Source organism: Anguilla anguilla, chromosome 16 (genome assembly GCF_013347855.1).
Source record: "Anguilla anguilla isolate fAngAng1 chromosome 16, fAngAng1.pri, whole genome shotgun sequence".
Taxonomy (NCBI): domain Eukaryota; kingdom Metazoa; phylum Chordata; class Actinopteri; order Anguilliformes; family Anguillidae; genus Anguilla; species Anguilla anguilla.
The window spans coordinates 12,963,218-12,987,511 of record NC_049216.1 but is presented as its reverse complement, the minus strand read 5'-3'; the positions used below and the strand labels follow the sequence as shown (position 1 = coordinate 12,987,511).

General features: G+C 43.4%; 1 protein-coding gene across 2 annotated transcripts in view; it reads right to left on the bottom strand.

Annotated features, from left to right (window-relative positions):
- LOC118215370 (myotubularin-related protein 13-like) overlaps positions 1-24,294 on the bottom strand; it is a 92,084-nt gene that overhangs the window by 11,210 nt on the left and 56,580 nt on the right. For both annotated transcript variants that reach the window (XM_035396079.1, XM_035396080.1), the window contains exons 17-29: positions 19,553-19,621; positions 10,192-10,362; positions 9,543-9,814; positions 7,566-7,738; positions 7,337-7,410; positions 5,981-6,176; positions 5,552-5,679; positions 4,523-4,698; positions 4,290-4,411; positions 3,964-4,165; positions 3,026-3,222; positions 2,434-2,574; positions 1,481-1,564 (exon numbers count right to left, since the gene is read on the bottom strand). In XM_035396079.1, coding sequence (XP_035251970.1) covers positions 1,481-1,564; positions 2,434-2,574; positions 3,026-3,222; positions 3,964-4,165; positions 4,290-4,411; positions 4,523-4,698; positions 5,552-5,679; positions 5,981-6,176; positions 7,337-7,410; positions 7,566-7,738; positions 9,543-9,814; positions 10,192-10,362; positions 19,553-19,621 — 2,005 coding nt within the window. The remainder of the gene's footprint in view (positions 1-1,480; positions 1,565-2,433; positions 2,575-3,025; positions 3,223-3,963; positions 4,166-4,289; positions 4,412-4,522; positions 4,699-5,551; positions 5,680-5,980; positions 6,177-7,336; positions 7,411-7,565; positions 7,739-9,542; positions 9,815-10,191; positions 10,363-19,552; positions 19,622-24,294) is intronic.

Here is a 24,294-nt window from a genome sequence, read left to right as displayed (position 1 = left end):
TTGTATCCTGCAGCAGCTGGCTGCACACTGCAGTGATGCAACAGTCTTACACTTGTGATTGGGCATTCCCACTCAGGGAATTACAGAACAATAGTGGGATGAAAAGTAAAATGATACGTAACTGTAATTTCCAGTGTAAAATTAAAGGTGGGCCACCACTATGACAAATCTATTAATGTACAAAGGAAATAAACACTGACATTGTTTTATGTCTACTAGCAAAATAAGCATATACGCAAAATATTACTTTGATAAGGCAATGTTTATTTAAGTCTTTGTATTATCACAGTGACCGTCCATGCAAGCAGCCTCGGATGGTGAAGTAGTACTATGTTCTCCTGCAGGTGCAAAAGAATTACTGTGACTGCACTGCACGATGGGAATGACTCTTGATTACCAAGAACTGCCAGGGATGAAGAAATATAAATACAAATTATCCGTGAGTCAGTTCCTCCATGAGGACAACCCTCCAAGGTTCCATGCACAGCATTGTGCAGGCCCTGCTGGAACCAGGGCCTGGAAGTGAGCTACACCCGCCCTCAAGGAATCTCCGGTTGGAAAGGCTGCCAGAGCACAGCGGAGCCGGCGTCAACTGTGACAAGCTTGGACAAATAGATAACTGCCAAGCACAACTGACTTTGGGGTCACGTTAGATTAGTGCGCTGACATGACACTTATGTCTACAGGTTATTTCCCCCAGACTAAATAATTATGTAGTATGTGCAGCAGGACAAAAGAAACAAAACAAAACAAAACAAACAGCCCCTTTTAAAAAAAAAATGTTTTATCCAGAAGTGACTCAGATGGCTACAGATAGATACTTCTTGGGATGCGTTCAATAAACAGGGGGCAAGGTCATCCGCAGTGCTCTAAGCTGCAAAGAATGTCAGGAGTCATTCAGACCTTAAAAGTGACCGGAATGTACATTTCTGTGCAATCTGTTGTCAACTAGATCAGCAACGCAGCCTAGTGAAGTAGCACCTACTTGTTTCCAAGCTTAAGACTGAAGCTCATTCTGGATGATTCATTAATTTTTGCAAGTGCAGAATTTCAAATATTTACAGGGCTGAGGCCTCATAGGTTGAAAATGCTTGACCTCAAGACGGCCGACTGGTTCCACTAGAGGGAACACAATTTGCACTCTCAGTCCATCTCTTAAGAGCTTTGGGGGGAAACGTGCTCATTTCAGCAGCATCTCAGAGCTGGGGTTTTAAAGTGAGCCAAAACCAACAGAGACAGCACGCTGGGCCTGGAGGCAGTTTGTGCTCTGGGGAAACAGCAAATGTCCACCGACGACCCGTGACATATTCTAGTAAGGAGTGAAACCTTGACTCCGTAGAAATGCTTCGTTATCTTACCCTACTGGGAGTGCATGTGTCCTCCAGGACACACATGGATGCCTTATGGATGAAATGCTGAGAGTTTCTCTTTTAAACTGTGATTCCATTTATTTTATGATTCATCGCTTCACTCCACTTACCTCCTCTAGCAAAGCTGTTGGAGAAGGGGACATCCAAGTGGACGGGAGCCATCTTTGGTACCCTTGGTGTTCGCCTCTCACTGCCTGGATTGGACCCCACAGGAGAAAGATTAGCACAAGGACAACAGCAGTTTTTACAAATCATTGAGTCAGTAAGCGGTGCAAACTAAAACTGTAATCAACCCAGAAGAAAATCACCTCCCCTTCCACTTCATATCATTGCAACCACCGCAACATTGGCAGAACTGCAGGCAACAGATATAAATCTGCACGCTTAGGCTTGATTATCCAAAGTTAACGTAAGGGTGACTTGGGTTAAATGAGGCATGTGCTGTTCAACTCCGAACTTTCATTGCGTGCATTTGGAAAAGAACGATTCCAGTTTCTGATTAAGTGTTTGTTTGAAGTAAAATCTAAAATTCCTGCATAAACACAACATTTACTTAATTTAACACAAGACTGTATGAGACAAGTAATCCAATTAGTTACAAGGACTTTCTTTAATCCGTGTCTTCTTAAGACTTCATTAATGTAAAGGGATGGATGTCCTTTCCCTTGATTGGGGATTAATTTTACTCTAATTCTACAGACAAAGCTTCTTAGAGCTGAACCACAAGACAGAGGATTTGGAGTATGTCAGAGTTCTGATTCTTCAGTTCTTTGCTTTGGAGTGGAGACAAAAGCTTGAGACATTAACTCAGCAGCCAATATCTGAGCAAAGCAAGCAAAGGATGCTGTCCCATTCCTCTTACATAACACAACTGTGCTGCGGTGCCTTCCATAGGGGAGAAACCTAATTCAGTTCAACCCAAAAGGAAACTAATGAGATAAACAACTGGAACACAACACAACTAATGACAAACAGAATATAGGAACAATATTGTGGCAAACAATAAAAGCACAACATAACAAGATTAGGAAAAAATGAAAGGGCACTGTTATTCCTTAGATACCTGGGGACAAGCCAATGAGAGAGCGGTTTGTGAGGGTGTTACTGCCGTTCATTTTGAAGTAGATGGGAATTGCACTCAGTATGGCCCGAAGGTACTTCTCCTGCTCTAGACTGCTGGAGGACTCAGAGGATGATGCAGGAGCTAGAAAGCACCGACAGTCGTCATTCAGAAAATGTCCAACATTAGGGCTCCTTCACTTTGCACAACACAAAAGTTTAAAAGTTCCCTGATTAATATTGTTGGAAATTAAGCTGGCAATTTCAATAATTAGGATAAAATGTAAAAAAAAAAAAAAAGCAATTTACAATTCTAGTTAGAATCCCAATATTAGTATAAGCAGGACACCGGATGTTCACCTAAAACTCTTGGTTAAGTGAATTCAAATAAAATATCAATTAGCCAATGTTACCACATATGATATTATAAACATTATATGACCAAAAGTATCTGGACACCACTTGGTCTGGGGCTGTTTTCAACATACTTTCGGCCATGTAGTGCATGACTTGCCTTTGAAAAAATTATGACAGACATCGTATGAGAGTGCTGGTAACCTGAATGGAAGGGGAAGATATAACTCAGTGGAACCTACTAGTAGAGGAGGGATTCTGAGATTTGAAGAGCCCAACCACGCCCTTGCCATGAAAACCACCAGCACGGATCAGCACGGCCTTGGTGCGGGCGTGTCTCCAGCACACCACGGGCAGGCGGTTGTGTCGGTAACAGCGTGCCACCTTCTGCAGGCTGCTGTCCTGAACTGACTGAGGCACCACCAGCAGCCCAGGGTAACTACGGAAAAAAAAGTTTGCTCCAATTAATATCTTGACCTCAGCTCAAATGCACAGTTCATTAATAACAGCACCTCATGACTCCTATGACACAGAGATTAATAATTTTAAAAATTCATTTTCCTTCAGATTTGCAGGACAATGAATTTAGTTCATTTTTTCCCCCAAAAAATTGTGGAGAATTATTAACTGAATGCCTTGATATAGAGTAGGTCTGGGCGATATATAGTAACGATAATTATTTACTGGAATAAAGGTCATATCCACCATGAGGCGTATTTTTTTGTTGTTTACTCTTTAATTATGCCTGATGTGGCAGTCAACCTCCAAACTAAAAGGCTGTGTGAAAAGGCTCTGGGGAGAAAATGTCACCACTGTTATCTATTGGGTGTAGATAAGGCAGCCAATCAGGTAGCAAGGCCTTCCAGCTTCCATGTGATTGACAAAAAACACATCACATGATCACATGGAAACTGGACAGCCTTGCGGCTGATTGGCTGCCTTATCTACACCCAACAGACAACAGTGGTGACGTTTTTTTCCCCCAGAGGCATTTCAGGCAGCCTCTGAAGCTTGGAGGTTGACTACCGGTTATCAGGTATAATTAAAGAAAAATGAATAAAGACAAAAAGAAAGACAACTCGCCACATGGTGGCAATGACCTTTATTGCATTTGATAATTATCATTATTATACATCGCCCAGCCTTATGCTGAGCTGAGGAATGTGGGCTGACAGCTGACCTGCGGCAGAGTGAGTACAGTCGGTTGACAGCAGTGACTCGAAACTGCTCGCCGTTCTTGGAGCGTGAGGAACTGGCGGTGATGGTGCCGAGGCCCAGGCGCTGGTAGTCACGGAAACAGGCTCGTTCTACCAGCTGCTCCATGGTGGACTTCTCCGAGGTCCTAAGGGTGCTGCTGGTCGGCTGCTCCCCATCATCCGACACTGCAACATAGCGTTTGCACAACAGGCACCAGTCAGGAATGGATAGTTCCTACCTGCCAAACACCAAAAAAATATCTGGAACAGTGACCAGTGGGGTTTGGGCCACTCGTTTTCTGGTTCCTACCAGAGATGTCATCATCCTCGTTCCAGGTCATACGCTTCTCATTTTTTTTTGCCGTGTTCTGGCGGCCAATTGTTATCTTCCCAGCTTTCTTTGCTCCTTTCACCAGGGTCTTAGAAAGGGTGCTACAGTGAAGTGCAGAGTGAAACAGTACAAGATGACACCTCAACACCAACACATTTGAGACTATGGTGAGGAAGTGTGCTGCAGTTTGCAGTCCCAGCACTGAGACTCACCGAAACCCAGTGTTTCGCTCTTTCTGTTTTGGGAGTGCGAGCTGGGGGATGGCCTGTCCCGCTGCAAAGGCAAACATGCTGAAGATGGACTGGGGATAGCGCAGCCTCTGAAGGTGCTTTTTGAAAATCTCCACCATCTCTGAACTGACCTCTTCATCAAAGGCAACTTTGATCAGCTGTGCGGGAACCAAATAGGAAGGATTAGCACACAAAATGACCACAACTAAACAAATGAGGATGCTGGTGGCAGAGGAAGATGAGCTCCTTTTTTAAAGCGAAGAAAATACCACACCTCAAATAACAACACCAGTTGTTACAGTTACTATTTAAAAGCAAATAAACCCTTCCAATGCGAGGTCTGGTTAGCAGAGCAATGACCCTTGTCTCCCCATATCCTTCATGGCCTTGTGATTCTCTACTCCCCTGTCATTGCCTGATGGTTCAGAAAACCCAAGGTCATTAAAGAACTTAATGACAGACTGATAATGGACCCCAGACACTGGCTGTTGGCAAAGCACACAGGAGAAGTATGTGCTTGCAGATGAGGTCAAGCAGCCCCCTTCCCAAACCCGTTTTAATGGTCCATGATGGTCGAAAGATTGGAATGAACCATAAAAACATTCTGTGTGCATTTCACAAATTGTGAAAAACCAAGCAGATGGGCTGGATTGCAAAATACTTTTTACTCAAATATAGCTGAACATAGGAACCATAATAAGGAATCTCTATGCTTTATGGTAAAATAATAGATATGACTTTCTTGAGATATACAGGATATCGAAGAAAATCGTTTAAAACACAAAAAAGCTCTTGAAATGTTTGGACGAAGACATAGCAAACATAGTGCATAAAATGCAGAACTACAAAGCCTTTAACTTTTAAGTGGATCATCGTGATCATCATCATCACCACCATAATCAGTGTCACTACCATGATGATGATGATGATGATGATGATGATGAGCATCACCACCATAACCCTGTCATAGTGATCACCATCATACGACCGCACCACTGCCTGGTTCACTACCTGGAAGGAGGCAGACCTCATCTGGAGGCCCTCCTGCATGTTCTGCTGGAGCTGGTTCTGAATGTTGATCTTCTTCTCCTTGGTCAGAGTGGAGACCGGGAAACTGCGGATCACTGGCTGTTCACCCACTGCCCAACCAAAAAATCAAATAAATCAAATCAATGCAGCAGAGTTTGTAATGAAATCACAAGGGGCCTTGACAAAAAGTCACTTCATTTTAAGAAAAATTATGTCTTTGTACCAAACATCATGGAACTGACTGTAGGAAGTATTAATTATTCCAATAAATCAGATCCAATTTGAAAGTGAAATGGTACGACGTGTGTATGCCACACTGCCTATAACAACAGAGTGATCTGCCATTCCAGCCGACAATATGGACTTATATGCAGAACATTCTGGGTAAAGGGGAAATCTCAATGTGTGTACCCAAGGGGTCGTGTGGGGTGCCCTTGAAGATGATTCGGTAGGTGGTAAGGAAGAGAGCTCCCTCTGCTGGCAGGATGTGTGGCCCACCAAGAAGCCCCCCCGTGGCCTCCTCGCGCCCATCGGGGTCCAAGACCACGCGCAGACCCTCAGACACAAACTCCTCCCCCGGGAGCAGCAGGGGCCTCAGGATCTTGGCCTGGGAGAAACACGTTAAAGACTAAATTAGCACCACATGCTGACTGGCAACAAACAAGCCATACCATTGCCACTTTCAGTCATATTTTATAGACATCACAGCACAGTTAATTATACCATTGGTAACAAATTGCAAAATATTGCGTCGGCCCTGAATGTTATTTGTGTGTATGTTTATTAGGCCTTCACATTCTTCACAGCTTGGATAATTGAGTTTTTTAAAATTATTATTGGTGAATGCATGTCGCTTTCTTCAATCCAAAACACATGGATTTTGGTCTGTAAAATTGCCTTTCAGTGAACCCCAAAATGATGCATGTGAATTCAACAACAACATATTGTGGAATTTTGGAGGCTGCATGACTGACACTGGGGGAGGCTCCTTCATAGACCCCAGTTGAACAAACACTGCTGTGAGTGAGGGCTGAAGACCTCTTAGCGCCAGGCGCCATTTCATCTCCCGACTCTGACGCTTTCCTCCAGGCCCCCCAGCAAAGCCCGCCGCCTATTCCCAATCAGCTTTCTTTTTTTACGCTCATCTGCTTCTCTGACTTTTATTATGAGCATCACATTCTTTAGGGGTGATGTATGCGACAAATGCATAAAAACAGATTAATTTCTGCTCAGGAATTCCCGGGGAGATGACACTGCTAAGTTTCGAAACTTGGTGCGAGGGAGCAGCAGTTTTGGTTTCTGCGAAGTGGAATGCTGCGATGTCACTCAGGCTCCCCCAATGAGTGCAGTGTTGGCATGGAGAGGGCCTGGGAGTCAGGGCCGGGTCGGGTCGGGCCGTCCGAGCGCCTTCACTGTAAGCACCGTGATTCTAGGAGTTTCCCCAAGACAACTTTTGATCAGTTACAGATTTTTTTCAGTCACAAACTGCCCAGTGCTTCCCGGATACAGGCTTATTACAAAAAATTAGAGCATTTCCCATTCTTCTGACACAAAACAATGACCAAAGCCCTCAGGCAAAGTGTCAATGTGTCAAATTTGTGGAAAGCACCTGGACAAGACTGGTTTATTTCAGAACCTCACATGCCAGTGGACAGCAATGTGAAATAATGAGAACTAGCTGTACATTCCCAGTTAAGGGAGAGTGTTTCCTGTGTAGAACAGAACCGGGGCCCAGCACTGCACGCAGTGGGACCACTGACTCAGTACCTTCTGAATGGGTGGGAGCCGTCGGCTCTCCCGGTGCACTGACTCCAAGGTCTCCATCTGCATGGCAACGATTCCTAAAACACACGAAAATATCGGTCAAAGCAGTTACCATCCTCATAAGGGATTACCTGCTGCACTTAGTCTTCTGTTCCATGATGAGTTATGAGGTGAGCCAATCAGGACTGCAGTGGAACGCCATCCTCCCCACAGGGTTCCATCCAGTACTCACCCGGAATCATGCTGTGCAGGTTTTTGATGTGCTCCTGAGTGACCCCGCTCTCTGTGCAGACCTTGTCTATGAAGCGGGCGATGAACCTGGCCACTGAGTTGGCGATGTCGCTGTTCTCAGAGTCCTCAAAGCCACTCTCCGTGTCGAAGCTCTCGGCCACGCTGCCTGCAATGCTATGGGAGGAGTGAATGGAAATTTATGCATATGACCTTCCATAACTGATTTATCATGGCTGATACTAAATAGCCATGGCCATTGTGACAAAGGTAACTGCACCATTTTTTAAAAGTTCTTAACAGTTTTTGAATTTTGCTCATTTACTCAGAAAATATTTAGCCTAGCATTGTGACATTTTACGTCAAATAGCTTTGACATATCAGTAGTCATTAGCCGTTTCAATTACATTCGTAACTTAATCGAGTTGGATACAATTAAAACCAAAGTACATGCAGTCTGATGTTACATTCACACCACCTAGTTGGTATGATTGTATCAGAGGTGTGGAATAATTGTAACGTTATTGTGGTGACGTCCAAATCGATGAGGAAAGCTTTTGTTTGTTTCTTAACACCCAGGTAAGCTTTTATAAAGGAAATAGCCGACCATACAGACCAATCTGGCTTGTGCTTATTATAAATGCCTGTGACCAGGTAGCTGTTTCTTTTCCATTAATCACTTGGAGCAGCCAGAAGATGAGCAAAAAGCAATCATCCAGAAGATGTCAAACCAGCAAGCAAAGTAGCTGAACATATTTAACAATAAACACTGAACAAACTTAAAAGTCAAACGTTGATGAGTAAAATTAATTTCTTTAATAAATATTAAACACCATTTAAAATGCCTAAGGTCTCCCCAAAAGGACACTGCACGTAGATGGTTTTCAGCACCATCTAGTGTCCCTAATACCCAAATCTGAAGCCCTCTCCATGACCTCCCTAGGTAGCAACCCTCTTGTTCTCTCTTTAGATGGCATTCTGGTAACATATAACAGAAAAAAAGCATGTTGCTTGTTATAGAAACTCAGAAGCGGTGTTCTGACATTTCATCCTACCTATGGAGTTGTCCTACCAAGGGGTATTGCGCATGCGCACATCACAATTATATCATTCTTCTTGTGTTTATCGGCACATTCATACATTTATGCTATTATGCTATTATGTTTGTTTGACCGAAGGTTTTTAAATGGCATGTTTTCATCATTAGTGTGGCTTTTCTAAACCGTTTACTCAGTTTCTGATGTTAATTCAACCGTTCTTCAAGTGTATCATACGAAACCAGCGTATTGTTAACAGTATTGTTATTGTTATCCAAATGACCAAATGTTGATTCATAGAGCGTACATAGGAACTGGAGAGGGTAGGAGGGGCCAGGCGGTGAAGCCTAGGAAGTAACGGGAAACAGCCTCTACTGCACAAATTTAACAAGCAAAGAAAACCTCATCGGTCCATTTTTTGTGATCATAAATTTCATTATGTGCAGCAGTTTCTGAAACAATGGTTGTTTTGGTCCAGAAGTCTTGGGAAAATTATTATTTCCGTTTTCTCATCTACAGTTGAGAAAAAACACAGGACTTTGTTGTCCCATTAAAAAAAATTACATTTGTGTTATTCGGTTAATATTCAGAAAAAAAAAACAAGGGAAAACGAGAAGTTCCGGCAGTGAATCAATGCTGAAAATGTTGGAGGCAGATCTCACTGGTGACCTTTTGTGAAAGTGTTACTGAATGAGAGAGGGGAGCTCTGAGGAAGGACTGTTTGGCAGAGCTACCTCGCTGGACGGGAAAAGCCACGTACGGAACTTCCCCGGCTCCTGTTCCCAGTTTCTGTTACTCTACACATCTATCTGCAGGTCTCAGAAAATTCCAATTGAAATGTTTATTACCGTTTAATACCCTTTTAATATCACTTTGAGTGAAAATTTGAAAATATTGAAAAGCACAAAAGCACGGCAGAAGGACGCGTGTGGGCTCGGACTTGCCTGTTGGTGACGATGCTGTTGCTGCCGCTCTCCCAGTCTGCGGCGGGGGTGGGGCGGAGCAGCTTGTTCTTGCTGCTGTCCAGGGGCACCAGCAGGTAGACCATGAGGCTGGCGTAGTGGATGGCCTGGCTGAACACCGTGCTCTCCTCGTTCTTCACCAGCTCCAGCTGCTTCTCCTTTCCCAAGTTGGGCCACACCCGCAGCTGCTCCGCTGCCAGGCTCATGGCCGTGCGCTCCGGGTCCGAGGGGCCTTGGGTGTGGGGACCCCGCTCCTGAGAGGAATTCCAATCAAGCTCAAATACGAACACAAATTTTGCACAACTGCATTTTCAAACAATGAGTATTTAAGAAAATGATGTTTTTCCAATAGCAATGGGAATATCTACCAATTTTCACAGGTAGATCATTTCTGGAAGAACTTGAGTGTAAAAAAGTTTGCAAATGTTTCCAGGTCCTTAATGAAGCACTGTCAGAAGACTATGCTGCATATGTACATTTTATGATAAATTGAATAATGTATGTTAATGTATATTTAATAATGTCTGCTTTTTACGCAGAAACTCAGGGCACATAAATGTCACCCAATAGTAACATTCATCCAGAGGCATTCTGGATGCACTGAGGTGAAGAACCCACCCAGACCTTTTACCTTCAACATGGCTGTGATCCCTGGCTTCTCCTCGGGTGTGTTGAGGTACAGGGACCTGATTTGGTTCTGTACTTCACTATAGAATGTTGTCTCCCAAAACTGCTGGTTGGTCCAGATAGGGTGGTCCTGCACACAGGTGTAGGCAAACTGGTTGACTCCTGCAGCCAGTTTCTGCAAAACAAGGCCAACGGCTGGATTAAAAAAATGAGCAAATACAGATATAGATTTAACATAGGCTGCATTCTGACAGATTACTACATGGTTGAACCATCCAGACTCCTGTTATAGTATCTATGTATGCATATTCTTCTTCCTGTTCCTATGGGACTGCACAGACCCAGTTAAACTCCCCACTTCACAAAATGAACTGGCCTACAGTAAGCAAGCCTTTTGTAATATATGTTTAAAAAATACAAAAAACAATAAAGGATATACATAAACAACTGAGCTGCCAAATCAGCCTGTCTAACACAACCTGGAAATTACTGCGACCATAAATCACAGCAGCCCACTGTTTTTCCTGCATCGATTCCCCCCACACAGAGCCCTGGACTCTCTGGGTGAGGCTGAACAGAAGAGTGCACAACTCTATGGTCCAGGACGCAAACTGCAGCACCTGATGCTCACATTCTGAGTCAGGGAGGAACGGGGTCACTGCAAATAACACAGGGACTGTTCACAGGGAGAGATAGCTGCTGGACCTACTGGCGCCAACAAGAACTAATCAGACAAGCAGGAATGAAAAATATAGGCAGCTACACATGGGATGGTACCACTAATGTCTCAGACCCAGAATGCACTGGGTTAACTCCACTTTATAAATGTCATGCCCCCCTGCTTCAGAACTCTCTCATCCAGAGTTAGATAGCCTTGCAATGTCCTTTAGTGCCACTTCTAGTGGCTTAATAGATTAGACTCCGATTTCTTTCCCTCAAAGCCGAAGAGGACACACAGTTGTGTGAATGCTCCAACACCCACACCACCACGGAAATGGAATCAAATGGGTAAAATTCCCCATCGAAGAGGATGTGCCTTACAGAATGAAAGAGTCACTGTGTCTAATATAATGAGAGATGGGCTGCCAATCAGCGTGCTGCAGTCGGCTGAGGTCCTTTTCCCATTAGAGGGCAGCAATTGGTCATCTGATTTCCTACTATGGCCTGCTCCCAGCCTAGTGTGCCACGATAGAGCAAAATTCAAATCCACACCTAATCCTCTTATCTGCTCAGTGCTAACAAAGACATATTACACAATGAAAAATATGCATTCAGTTAAGTATGGATTTATTTAATTAAGGAGAATAATGCCAATGCTGGCACTTATTTGGATGTTTTCTCTTCCCGAAGTAAACATAAAGGACCTTAAATGTACAGGGTGCCGTAAACACTCACTAGCCACGCATATGCACTGGCGGAAGAATCCCGCAGACAGAGACAAATCTCTCAGCGCAAACTGCTTTTCAGGAGATGGCTAAAGCTGGCTCTGTCCAAAAGATTTATAAAGTATCAGAATGGATTACTCTGTCTAGACTAATTTAATCAAGTCCTAGATATAAACATGGAGTTTTCTGACCGCTTTGCTTTGTTGAACAAAAAAAAGTACACAGAAATTGTTATTTTATGATAGCCATCATAAGACAAAATGCAGAGAATCCCCAGGGTCAGATTCAGAATATTTATCTTCTTAAATCCCACTTAGCTCAGAGTCACGTCCTGTTCAGATTCCACATGCACGTCGACATCAGACTTCCACTGGACCACCCTGGGTGACCCTGGGTAACCCAACAGCTAAGATCCATCAGGTACACAAGGCCCACGCTTGCAATAGCTATGGAGGGCTCTCAGGTGTCAGGTGGGGGGGCAGCTAGCTATCGACATAGACTGAAAGTAGGCAGGCTGGAGCCAATGGCTTGGGTCAGACAACCGTACCAGAGATGTGTGAAGATGTGCCATTTGCCAAACTGTCAGGTGACTGGGTGTAATAAGCATCTGCATTAATTTAACCCATAAACATGAAAACAGGCTCAAGAGTTTGTTTTAATGCATGTGACAAAGTCAAGAGCTCATAATCCCAGCAACATTTTTAGGACAGAATTGAGTAAGGACTTCGTCAGTGATCAGCCACAAGTAATGCTTAGACAGAAAGAGCTACCAGCACTTGATATAAACCCAAGCCAGTGCTCCAGAAAAACTGACAATTCAACACAAACCCTAATAAACCGAAAGATTTTGTATAAACTCTGGAAGAAGTCAAATGATTACCTTTTTTGACTTAAATTAAGCCAGGCAACTTTAATCTAACGGTACATGTAACAAAATGATCAGAAACAATCTTAATCCAGAAAATACATCTGTAAGCGAAAATGTGGGAATTCCTACATTCATAAATGTCAAACAGCGCAACTGGAAAGAAAAATGATAACATGTACTGCTGAGGAAAACAATCCTACCATGCAAGATAAATGAGTGGTTTTCAGCAATTATAAATGTTCTACGGGATAAAGTAAACACAGAAAAGACAAACTGCGCTCCCATCATCTTACAAGATTGCAAAGGTCAACAAGCAAGGTCTGTCTTTTCTAGTCATAAAATCACATTTGAAATAGCTTGTGAATGGCAATCTTTACGTCAGATCCTATAACAAACTGTATCATATTATTTTTACATTTTTTAATCTTATTTTTTATGCCTTGAACACAGTCCTCAAGATTGATTTATATTCAGAAGGCAGCCAGAACGTGAAAACTATGTATTCTGATAAGACTTTCCTGATATTACCACTTAAATTTGAAGACACAAAAAAGTCACTGCTGTGCCTAATTGAGGCTGCAACGTACAGTGAAAAATTCCACCCGATTATGGTAGTTCTTAATTACTGAAGAGACTTCACCCTGGAAAAAGTGTTGGCAACAACACATCCTGCAGACTGTATGCACTTTAATTAAATAAGAACGTGGTAATAAATTAGTGCTAAAATAAGAAGAAGGGAAAATGAGTTATGGGCTTGGCTTCACTTGGCTTGTGCTTTCTAACATTGGTAGCGACAATGCAGCTGGAGTGGCACGAGCTTGAAAACACGAAGCCGTGTGTCAGGAGTGAGGGCAGGAACTCGCCTCACTGAGTCATGAACACTAATCATAGATATCAGTAAGCCCCCGCACCGCACAGCCAGCCCACGCGCCGGGCCAGGCATGCTGCACTGCCTTAAGTGAGACAAAGAGTCCTCACACAAAAGAGATCATATTAACTTGCTGGTAGCTGACACGCGAGACCTTCCTGTGCACTGAGAGAGCAAAGCTTCATTACAGCAGAGATAATCTTTACATACTGAGAGGTGACCACCAGATTATGTTTCATTCTCTTTTTTTAAGTCGGCAGAAAGAATCCACCTCTCATGCTGACAGATTTATACACACTGCCAGCAGTAATTCACCGCCCTCATTTAATCTGCAAATTCCTATCAGGGACATTTAAGCTGTTTTTTAAATAACCCTTCACCCAACATTATATCTAGATGACTTCAGAGAGTGAAATTATTAACTCTGCATGGATAAATAATGTATTGATTGCACAATTCACAATTTTTTCCACGAAGATAAATGGGGGTTTTGAAACTTCAACGCAGCAAGACTGGAATATTACAGACAGCTTCCCACTTTCGGACTTGTAAGGAGGCCGTGACCGTGAAATGACCTTGTCCCAGAAGGTATGCCAGCATGCCTGGAGGGGGTCCCGGCTGGTCCAATAGTATCTCTGAGGGGGCACGGATGCCCAAATGGACGCAGACTGCCGCGCTGGCTGACCAGCCAGCCAGACGCGGAACTGAGAAGCACGCGGATGGCTGCACACGAGCGGGCTGGCACGCGCAGAGGCTATGTAGGGCTGGGATGGGGGAGATGAGCCCTGTCGCTGCTTCTTAAATTGGGCATGAGGAGGAGACATTGCCTCAGCTGCCCACGGTGAAACTGACCACAGAAATCTGGTGACTTTTAATTTGGTCACTTCTTTTATTAACCAAGTGCCCTCTTCGGATTTCCACATACGATAAATAGGGCAGCAGATTAAAAAGGATGGACAGCTCAAGCAGGGGTTTTGACCTTTTCTGACCCAGGAACCCCCACCCAGACTCAAAGGCATCCAAGAGACCTTCATCATAAAGGAGGATTATATTTAAAAGGTTTTTAAATCATTTGCCAAATCTTTATATAGTCAATATATCACATCTAGTCAGGGACCTCCTACAGCATCTTCAAGGACCCCCAGGGGTCTGTGCCCCCCGCTGTCCCCCGCTATAAATCTAGGACCTAAAGCATTGCATTTCCTGGAACATGTAATGTAGGTCATGTATGCAGCCTGTATCAGGGTTGTCAAACTCATCATCGTGTCCTGACCTAGTGGAAAGACTGACTGTGAAAAGGCTGAGGGAGAGGTAAATGCAGCTGGCCATTCAAGGCACAGGATGTTTAATGGTCAAGACGGGCTGTTAGAGGTGCAGCTAAAACCAGGTACAGAGTCCTGTTAGCATGAAAAGTGGACAGAGTTCCTACAGTCCGCCTAAAGCCAAATTCAAGGATTCTGCAATAACCTACAGAGGAAAATTCCAGAATTTTCAAGGACCTCATTTATAAAAGAATGACCTTTGAACTTCAGTGATTGGTAATAATAAAAAGTATTCACTGAAAGTCCTGCCCTGTTTATCTGGGGAAATGCCACCCTTCACAAAACAGAACACAGATTAAATTGAATTCGTAACAGTTGATTTGTAGCTACATCAGTAGCCATGGAAAATGTGACATCCCAAGACCAATGGAATTGGAAAAGGCAGTTGAGGTGAAAGAGATAGGATTTTAAAGAAGTGGGAGTGATAAAGCTGAGTTTTCATTCCAAACAGCACAAATATTATTCAAGGGAAGTACGGCGCAAAACAAAGCACATTTCCCAATGTGTTCAACATTCAAACCAACTCCTACATGGCACATCATTCAAGGAACTTGATTATAGCACAGTTATGTGTTTGAAGGCCATGATACGAGTTTCTTTAGAGATAAAAGACTGACAGCCCCATTTTGACGATACGTCATAGATCTTTGTATCATCCTATGGGGGAGGGTATCTCACTTGGTCAGTACTGACTGCTCTGGTTGGTTTTATGCCTACGATCTGTCTGCAGGAACTGGGTGGAATGCTGCAGTGACGACATGAACGCCGTGGAATGTTGCAGTGACGGCATGAACCTGCACTTGTTGATTTGGGGAGAAAAAGTCAAAGCACCCCCTCCCTAAACATGCATAAAGATTGAACAGTTTAAAGAGTGGAAAAAAACAGTCCATTAAGCCTGGACCCTGAGTACATAAGAATGAATAATGAGGTGAAAAGGGCATTCGGTCCATCAAAAACATAAGAACATACAGAAAGGAGAGCACAGCTAATGTTAGCTGCCTTAGGGAACAGACGGCAGGGGGAAGTACAGATGCTACGCTCCACGCAAGTTCACCACTGAAGGTTATATTGTAAAACTGTAAAGCTACACATAGCTTTGTACCAGAGACCCAATGACACATCTTTTTGTAATATCCTTTCCTTTCCAGTTATGTTTGAAACTCTAGCCCCTGTTCCTGTGTAAAAAGGCAAAGCTAAACGAATGGGAAGGATCTCCTATGTGAATGTGAATAGTGCTTCATTGCAGTTTCTGTGGATTGTGAAGAGTTGGCACAATGATTACACTGACCAGACCAGGTCTAATTTAAAATGACACCACGCTGCTACAGTCAGCAAAGCCCATTACTTTCATTATGTAAATGCTACAATTGCCTTTACAAATGTACGGTGCAGAATAACCACCTCCCTCTACTCCTGCAGTAATCACTAAGCATGTTTGGATAATTATGAACAGGTTTAATGTGTGCTTGTGCTCTCAAACCTGCTAAGTGTTGTTTTATATCCCGTGGCTCCCTGTCAAAGGTTTTATCTGGAGCGGAGCATTTTCCAGCCTCCAACAAGGCTGACAAGAGTAGAACTCACAGCACGTGGCGGACAGATGAATATCATTTTATATTTACAATAAAATATGCTAGAAACAGGGGGTCAGGGCTCAAAGTGCTTAGGGAAGACATCCAGCAGTCCTGTCAGGCTGTTCTGGGTCTGCAGAGAGCAGTGCTGGTGTCCTGGCAATACCAAAGCTGTTGTGCAGGGCTTGTGACCACCACACCTAAATACCAACAGTTTCCCATATTCAGTCTGGGCAGACGAGAGGGAGAATGGAAAGGCTTTATGGAGAGAGACCCCTCCATGCACTGTGCTTAGAGACCCCTACTGAGGTGAAGATCAGGGAAGAAGATAATATAGAGTTCATGGATTGTTCTATTATTTGCCCTAACTTTCAACTCTATTGTCTCGAAGGAAATTTGGTTTGCAGCAAGGACCACAAAACACAGCATAGGAAACATCACATAAAATAAATAAATAAATAAATACAATAAATACAAAATGAATACAAAATTAAAGTCAACAGACAAGCAAGACTGAAAAGAGTGACTCCTACCTGATATAATACGCTGTGCTATATTAAAGAATCAAAATGTACAAGTTAAAGGAGCCAGTCTATTATTATTTAAGAATGTTCAATGTTTTTATTGCCACTACAACAAAGGAGTCTCTGGCATGTCGAAGGAAGGAGCAAGAGTGAGCAGGCCTTAACGGTGACCTGCTTAAGGAAGATGCCCTGAATCTGTCTCGATTCAACCCAATCACTTTACTGGCTACTTTGACCAGTCCAACCAGCCAGTTTTTTGTGATTAACTAATGTACCCATGTCAAGACGTGCAAGATTCTACAGCACTAGGGCCAAGCGCTTAATATTTTCAGGATAGCAGGGCAACCATTGCTCCAATAAAACCCCCACAGCAGTGCTTTTTGGAGTGACATTAAATAAACAATACAAAGAACAGAATCTGCAGAGGGGCTGTATCTTCTCCCCATGTGGTCTCCTCCGGGTTAGGACTCCCCTGGGTCCTGGTTCTGATTACATTGCCACTGTCTGTCTGTGAGTAATTCGAAGACACTTGGGACAGGTGCTTTTCGCCCTCCTTCCCTGAAAAGGTCTGCCGAAAGATCAAAGGTTCTCTGCAATCAGCTCCGGAGTTCACTTAATCCCAAAAGAGGCTTATAAACAATACCTGATCCCACCACAAGGAATAATCCTGCACGAGGAGCCTGTACCTGCCCCGTTCAGTTCTCCCCTAATTAAAATGTATTCTCAGCTTCACAAACAGTACAAACACGTCCATCAGGACTTTCAGCACCTCAGCTCTGATGTTTGGAGATATGCTAATCCTCGCTTGACCTAGATTAGTCTGATTATGTTATGGTCCCCGTAGTTTTAGCATGATGCTGAATGGATTCATTCAAATAATGTATGTCAACCGTTATTTCTCCATGATGACACTCAAAAAAGTTCTAGAAAAAATGACACACGGTTTTCCGATCAATATATCACGTCAGTCTAAAATAATAATAAAATCATGAAATATCCCTTGCACACTAAGTAACTACAGTAAGCAATGGGGACACAAAAGTTAAGCAACCAAAAAAGAGTTACATTTTTGCAGAAGAACAGCAAAATGCACAAACATAAAGCCTTCTAATTCCTTAACTGATGAATTTAAATATGTCCTCCCGTAACTTTTCAAAAAAAGAAACCAGAACACACAATGGACCATATTGCCCTTTTCTAATACATCTATACAGTATGTATATAATTTCATATTGCTAAACCTAATTTGAAAATGATGCAGAATAATAACATAAACATCAATAAAAATATCTGTCAACCCATGAAGAAATCCCATCTTTCTGTATGGGTTCTCCAGTATCCCATAATGCTACTGGAACCACAAGACACAGCCACGGTTCCTCTTATCTGCAGCCAGTTTCATTTTCCGACCACTAACAATCACTCTGGTAAAACAGCAACCAACAACACACACTCTGGTAAAACACAGGCCCACTGAAGAATTTATGGGGAAAACATGCACAACAGATGACAAAATATGCACTGGCAAGCAACATGTGTTGGAGAGATTTGAGGACTTCTAGAAAACAGAAAATGTATGCTGGATGATGTATGCTGTTTCAAGGCAGCAAGATTTTTATTTTTGTTTTTTTCTCCTTTATTTTGTACAATTTATTGAGAACAAATTATGGACCTGATCAAAACACGTTTCAGTTCATTCCTCCTTTTCGTGAGCAGAGCTTTTTCCATGCACGCTATTCCTGAAGCACAGAGCAATTTATCTCGAGGTTGGGAGAGCAACTTTGCTCTTAATGCCAGCTGTGGTTGCTGCTGTATGCGAGTGATTACTCTATCCAGACCGTTTTTTTAAGGAAAACCTGTGGATTTTGTGCTTTTCTGCATTTATCTTTTTAATGTCCCTTTATGCTTTACTGAAAACAGCTTTCATGGCTTCCTGATTTATTGTGTCTAATACATTCAAATCCTTTTTCATGCACCATTATTGTAAGCAGCAGAAAGAGTCTAACAGCAAGTGTAGTAAGTAGTGATACAACTGCAACAAACAAACCAAACACAGAAATAACCACCATGTTCTATTAAATTACACGTGTGTGGTACTTCGCCTTGTTCTTATTCACGTGATCACCAACAGCCATTGAAGTTACAAAGTTTAGTATAGAGAGAAATGTAAGCTGAGGGAATGCCAGAGAGACTGTGACTTATTGTTTGACGCACAGCAGCATGGGGAATGATGTGTCTGTAGAATGCCCAAGGGGGACCCTGCAGCGCTTTCCTCGTGTTTCGTCCAGCTGGAGTCACCAGAGGAAGGCTGTGTTGACCCTCATAACAACAAGGCTGCCATACTTGTGGTGGAAGTCATGGTAACCCCGGGTGAGTGCGTCAACTTGAAACCACAGACACCTATATGCCTTTGGCCTTGGACTGCCCTGTGAACTGCCACAGGCATCAGACCAGATATAAAAGGCTAAGCAGCATCTCACACAACTTAGGGGTTATCTCCTAATACACTGCTCAATGCAGGGAGGGGGTCTACAGCATCTCACACAGGTCCAGTCTTGTCGGGAACAGTGTCTGACATCAGCCCACACCCCATCAAGAGTCCACCTCTACGGAAAGGCCAACCCCAAGGCACCTGGGCAATCAGACACACTCTTTTTCCAGTCGTTCGGTCCGGCTATAAATATCCCCTCTCAATTACCAGAAGTCGGGGTGAGTGCAGTACTGACATAAACAGACTAACGTGGTTACAAGCCCACTGTTCTCCGTAGATGTCCAACTCCCCTGTGAAAAGCTCTGCGGTGGACAGTTCAGCTGTCAAGTCATAACTTACCCGGTAAAAGGCTGTTGTCAGGGGTAACAGTGCCGCAGCAACAGTGTACTCTTCAGAGCTGGAACAGTCCTGCATGTCAAAACAAAGTAAGTGAGGTAAAGGATATGACATCAGAGCAACCTATAACATATACCTTTGACCATGCATTTTCCAAAATCTGATTTTAAGTCTGTAATTAAATCCTGTTAAGCAGTTATGCAAAAACATAAAATTTCAGGTTATTCAAATCATCCTAAATTGACATTTATTTAGTACCAATTAAGCACAACTGCACCATGGGGGTATGGAACACAAGCGTTCTCTCTGACATGTTGCTGTGTCCATAGTATTATAGTAATTTATGAGACTGCAACACATTCAGTATTATTTGGTCTTTCGTAATTGATAAATCATGGCTTTATTACAGCCAATTATCTTGCTATGTATTAAAAAGCAGTGATTACAGAAACAAATGATGGATTTCAAGTACACTGCAGGCTATCCATTGGGACCACAGAAAAAGCAAGTCCTTACTTATAACATATCTGACTGTAAATGGGCATTCACTGTTGTTCACAATGCGATGATAATGATGCTCAAATAATATCTGAAGAGATTAAATTATGTTAATTATTGTAACCTAATGGTAAATATATTAAATCATTATTAAGTTAGTTTTAAAGTAATTTAAAAAAAAGATTTATAAATGTATTGAAGAGCAATATTCAAAAAATGAATTTTTTGGCAAAGGGCACTTGTGTATTTTTGTCCTTGCAACCTTACTACACATTTCTAATCACAATTAAATTTACTGAGTTTTAAAAAAAAACAGAACTTTAAACCTGGTTTTATGAGAGTAACCATTTGTAAACATACAAAGAGAAAGACCTTGAAAAGTGGGTCAGTTGTACATTGTCCACCATTTAAACTTTTTTTGTTAACACAAGTTTCCTGCTTCACAGATTTTGTCAGAGCCTTGTCCCCGGCCAGGCATGGTCAAGGACTTAGTCAACAGTTTAGTCAACAATGACTGTTGGTACAGTACATATGCTTTCAATATCCTTATATAATCCCTGCTCTGATACAATCAAAGTGCATAGCAGTTCCAATGTAACTTCATGTTTGCATTCCTGAAACGGATCATACGAGAGGGCAGATGGAGTCAAACGTTGAGGAAAGATTCTGAACATAAATGAACAGTCAATTCAATTTCTTAATTTACCAGAGTACTGAAATTCAGTGTCCAGTGCATAGGACAAACCAAAACTTTTCACAGATTCATGAGTATGCAACTGCACTACTCTTCCTCAATCTTCGTGCAACGGCCCCCTGAAAAAGATACACATTCATACTGTTTCAAAATAAATGTTTATCAAAAGCAGAAGAGGCAGGATTTTCCAAACCAGAACAAAGCCAGGTTTCCATAGTAGCAGAGATACTTCTGTGAAGGCAGCACAGACCTGGAAGAGAGATGACCTTGGCAGTTCTCTCTGGCTATTTTTTCTTTTTTCCGCACCACAAATTAGGATGCTCATTGGAAACTGGCCTTATTTCAGCAGTAGAACTGCAGTGCTGCATCTCAAAGATTCATCTGACCCATCACAGATGCAAGCATGCACACGCATAAACTAAGACACATGCACAAACGTGCGCACACGCACACACACACAAAGTTAGCGTGCAGTGGTTCCGTGGCGGGGTTGGGGGTGGGGGCAGTGGTCTGCAATGCTGTACGTGCCAATGTGGGGGGGGGGGGGGGGGGGAGGAGGAGGGGGCTTATGTCGGAAAATGCTCCCCCTCCTTCACAAACAGGGAGGAATGTGCGGAAATGAGCAAATGCGAAACATAAGTGCCTCAGCAAAAAAATCTCCAATCCAAGCCGCCCCCCATGGACCCGGCTGCATTCCTGCCATTTCCTGAGGTTGGGGGTTCAGGCCGAGGCTGATTGTACAAGCTGTTGCGTTTGGATGAGAACCAGAGCTCTGTTTACCAGCATCCTCTCTGCGCTGGTGCAGGTTCTGAGATGAGTCCAAACCCTGTACTTAAAATAGCACACAGGGAGTGCAGACTCCCTACAGGTGAAACGTTCATGGAGTTGATCTGGCCAGAGCCCTATAATTTCCAGAACTTTCATTATCGCCAGTGAGGTGCACACGTTTTGCCCTTTAGGGTAATGTGTCTTGAATGTATCTTTTCATTATTGCTGTAGATTAAATTGACTGCTCTGGTCAACGTACAGAATGAATGCCATTGTTTCTAATTATTAAAAAGGAATGAGTCATAAAAGGAACCAGACATTAACCTGACAGATTTACAGGAAAAACCTAAATCGTAAAATGTAATCCTTGCAGAAACCATATCAATTCAATCTAACTTAAATATCACCTATAAACTGGAGGCCTGGTTTATATATAGATAAAAACTGGCATTCTACAGTTATCAAGGGCATTAGCACCCAGTGAACTTGTGAACTACTGCTACTCACTCCCTAAGAATGCACATAAGCTTCGTGATTTTGTAACTGATTTCCCAATCAATTCTAAACGGGGTGAAACACAGTGTCCTAGACCGTAGCCTGGACCATGCCCCCCCACCCCTGACGCTCCGGGAAACTCACTTGACATCAATCTGACACGGCCTTCTCTCTCACGTGCTGCATTGCAAGAGACCGCCCGGAAACATGACATCAGCACAAATCAGACCGAGCGCTGGCACTGGCCTGACCCACCACAAATGGAACCAAGAAACACTCAGAGGGCTTTACAGGATTATTCATCATTCAATCATCATGTTCAAGAGGATTTGTCATGCCCTTTTCAGGGCTCAGCAGCTGGCATATACCTGGCATGTGCGTGCAGCCAGCCTGGTGTGGACCCCGGATCAGTGTGGATCCTGCATGAATGCGTAGTTAATGTGCAGTCAACACAAGCATGGGTCATCACCTCAACAGCTCTGCTAGCTGCAGCTGAACCGAAGCTATGCACACAGGGATATGGGTAGGTAAGGGGTGGCACAGTGGCCTCCTAGCCCAATCATCCGGATTCAAGTCCAACAGAAATATGTGTGAGAGCGCTTCAGTGCTTCGACACAGAACTATGGAAGTCAGCCAATCCTGCGACAGTGAAGACCAACATCTCTCATAGTGACAGGGACATCCCTATTCCCACGTCCCCAAAGGTTATAAAACTGAGCAGAGGAAGAACTGTGTGACATCACAGAATTCATCCATAAACTGCTCTCTGAAGCAAAGACTGCCCGCATCGCATCACACAGATGCCCCGCTCAGAAGACGCACGCACATGCAAACACATACATATGCACCCATGGATCGGCCCCAATGAAGTAAGTGGCTCCAATGTGTCTGTAATTTCAGAAATAGTCTAACCAGTGCAATTGTCAAGCATGCCACAACTTGTATGTATCTATGAGAGGAGAGATCTGGTGTGTTAAAGCAGTAAATATTTACGACACAGAGAGATGGGGGTTTGGCTGTCTGCCTGCTTTTAAACAAACCTGCTGATTCCAGACCATGGGGGGTCTGCACTGCGGCCATTTCAGCGCACACACTTCAGGAATGCAGCACAGAAATGGTTTACGGATGGTCCATTAGTTTCGGAAGTAATTGCGCAAATTTGTTTTTCCTACCCTTGAACACGAGAGCATCCTTGTGTTCCATCTGTTGAGTGAAATAACCCGGCCTGTTGATGCCGCACAAATATCTGGGGGCTTCCAGCACATGCTGGGAAGACGATACGGTGACATCACTGGCTCATAGCTGGAATACCGGCCACAAGCTTCCTCTGAATGCTGGACGGCCGGGGACACCGTGAAACACAATGCCTTTCAGCGAGAAGAGCACCAGCCAAAGCCCTGAAGTCTCTTAGTATTATTAAAAACAATACAGGCCCTATCCAATGGGCGAGGGTTACCTCCTGTTACAGTACTATTCTCCAACAGTCAAAGTAACATATGTTAATCACTCTGTAACTGACTAAACCAATAGCTCTGGGCTGTCTGCACACCTGTGTTTGGACAGGTGCAGTAAAGGGCTCAGTATTGTGACAGGTAGACTGACTCTGAGGACGGATCGGCGTTACAGAGCACCTGTGTGCTCAGGCTCCAGAGAGACACCTGCTGTGGGACATACCCTATCCGAGTGGCAGGCCGAGGCCATTCATTGCTCCTGAAATTTAACGTGTGCAGAGAAAACACAATCATTCAGCTCACTCTGTCTCTCCTGTACTGCCTCTCAGCTTAGCTGTGCTACTAATAAAGCTACAGAACAACCCAATGAAAGCCAGTCTGTCTCATGTATTTTATATATATGTATGTATATAAAATACATGAGATTATATATGTATCATAACAGTAAACAGCATGGTGCAACGTGCGTTGTGTATTATGCACACCTATGCCTGCACACACATACGCAAGAAAAACAGACGCAGAAACATATAAACACACACACGGATATGCACACATACACATGGACATGTGCACGCAAACACACAGGGAGGCACACATGCATGAATGAATGCAGACACGCACGGACACATGCAGACAGAGCAATACACACAAGCACAGATAAACTGACACATGCACGCACTAAGAAGACAGGTACCTAAATGGCAACAAATACGCAGGTTCTTAAATTTCATTGCAGGGGCGATGAAAGGATCAGTCCCATTTGAGTCACGGAGCAGAGTGCTTCCAGATGCTCCCTTCCTGTACCAGCCCTCCAGCCATGGCCAGTCCCGGAATAA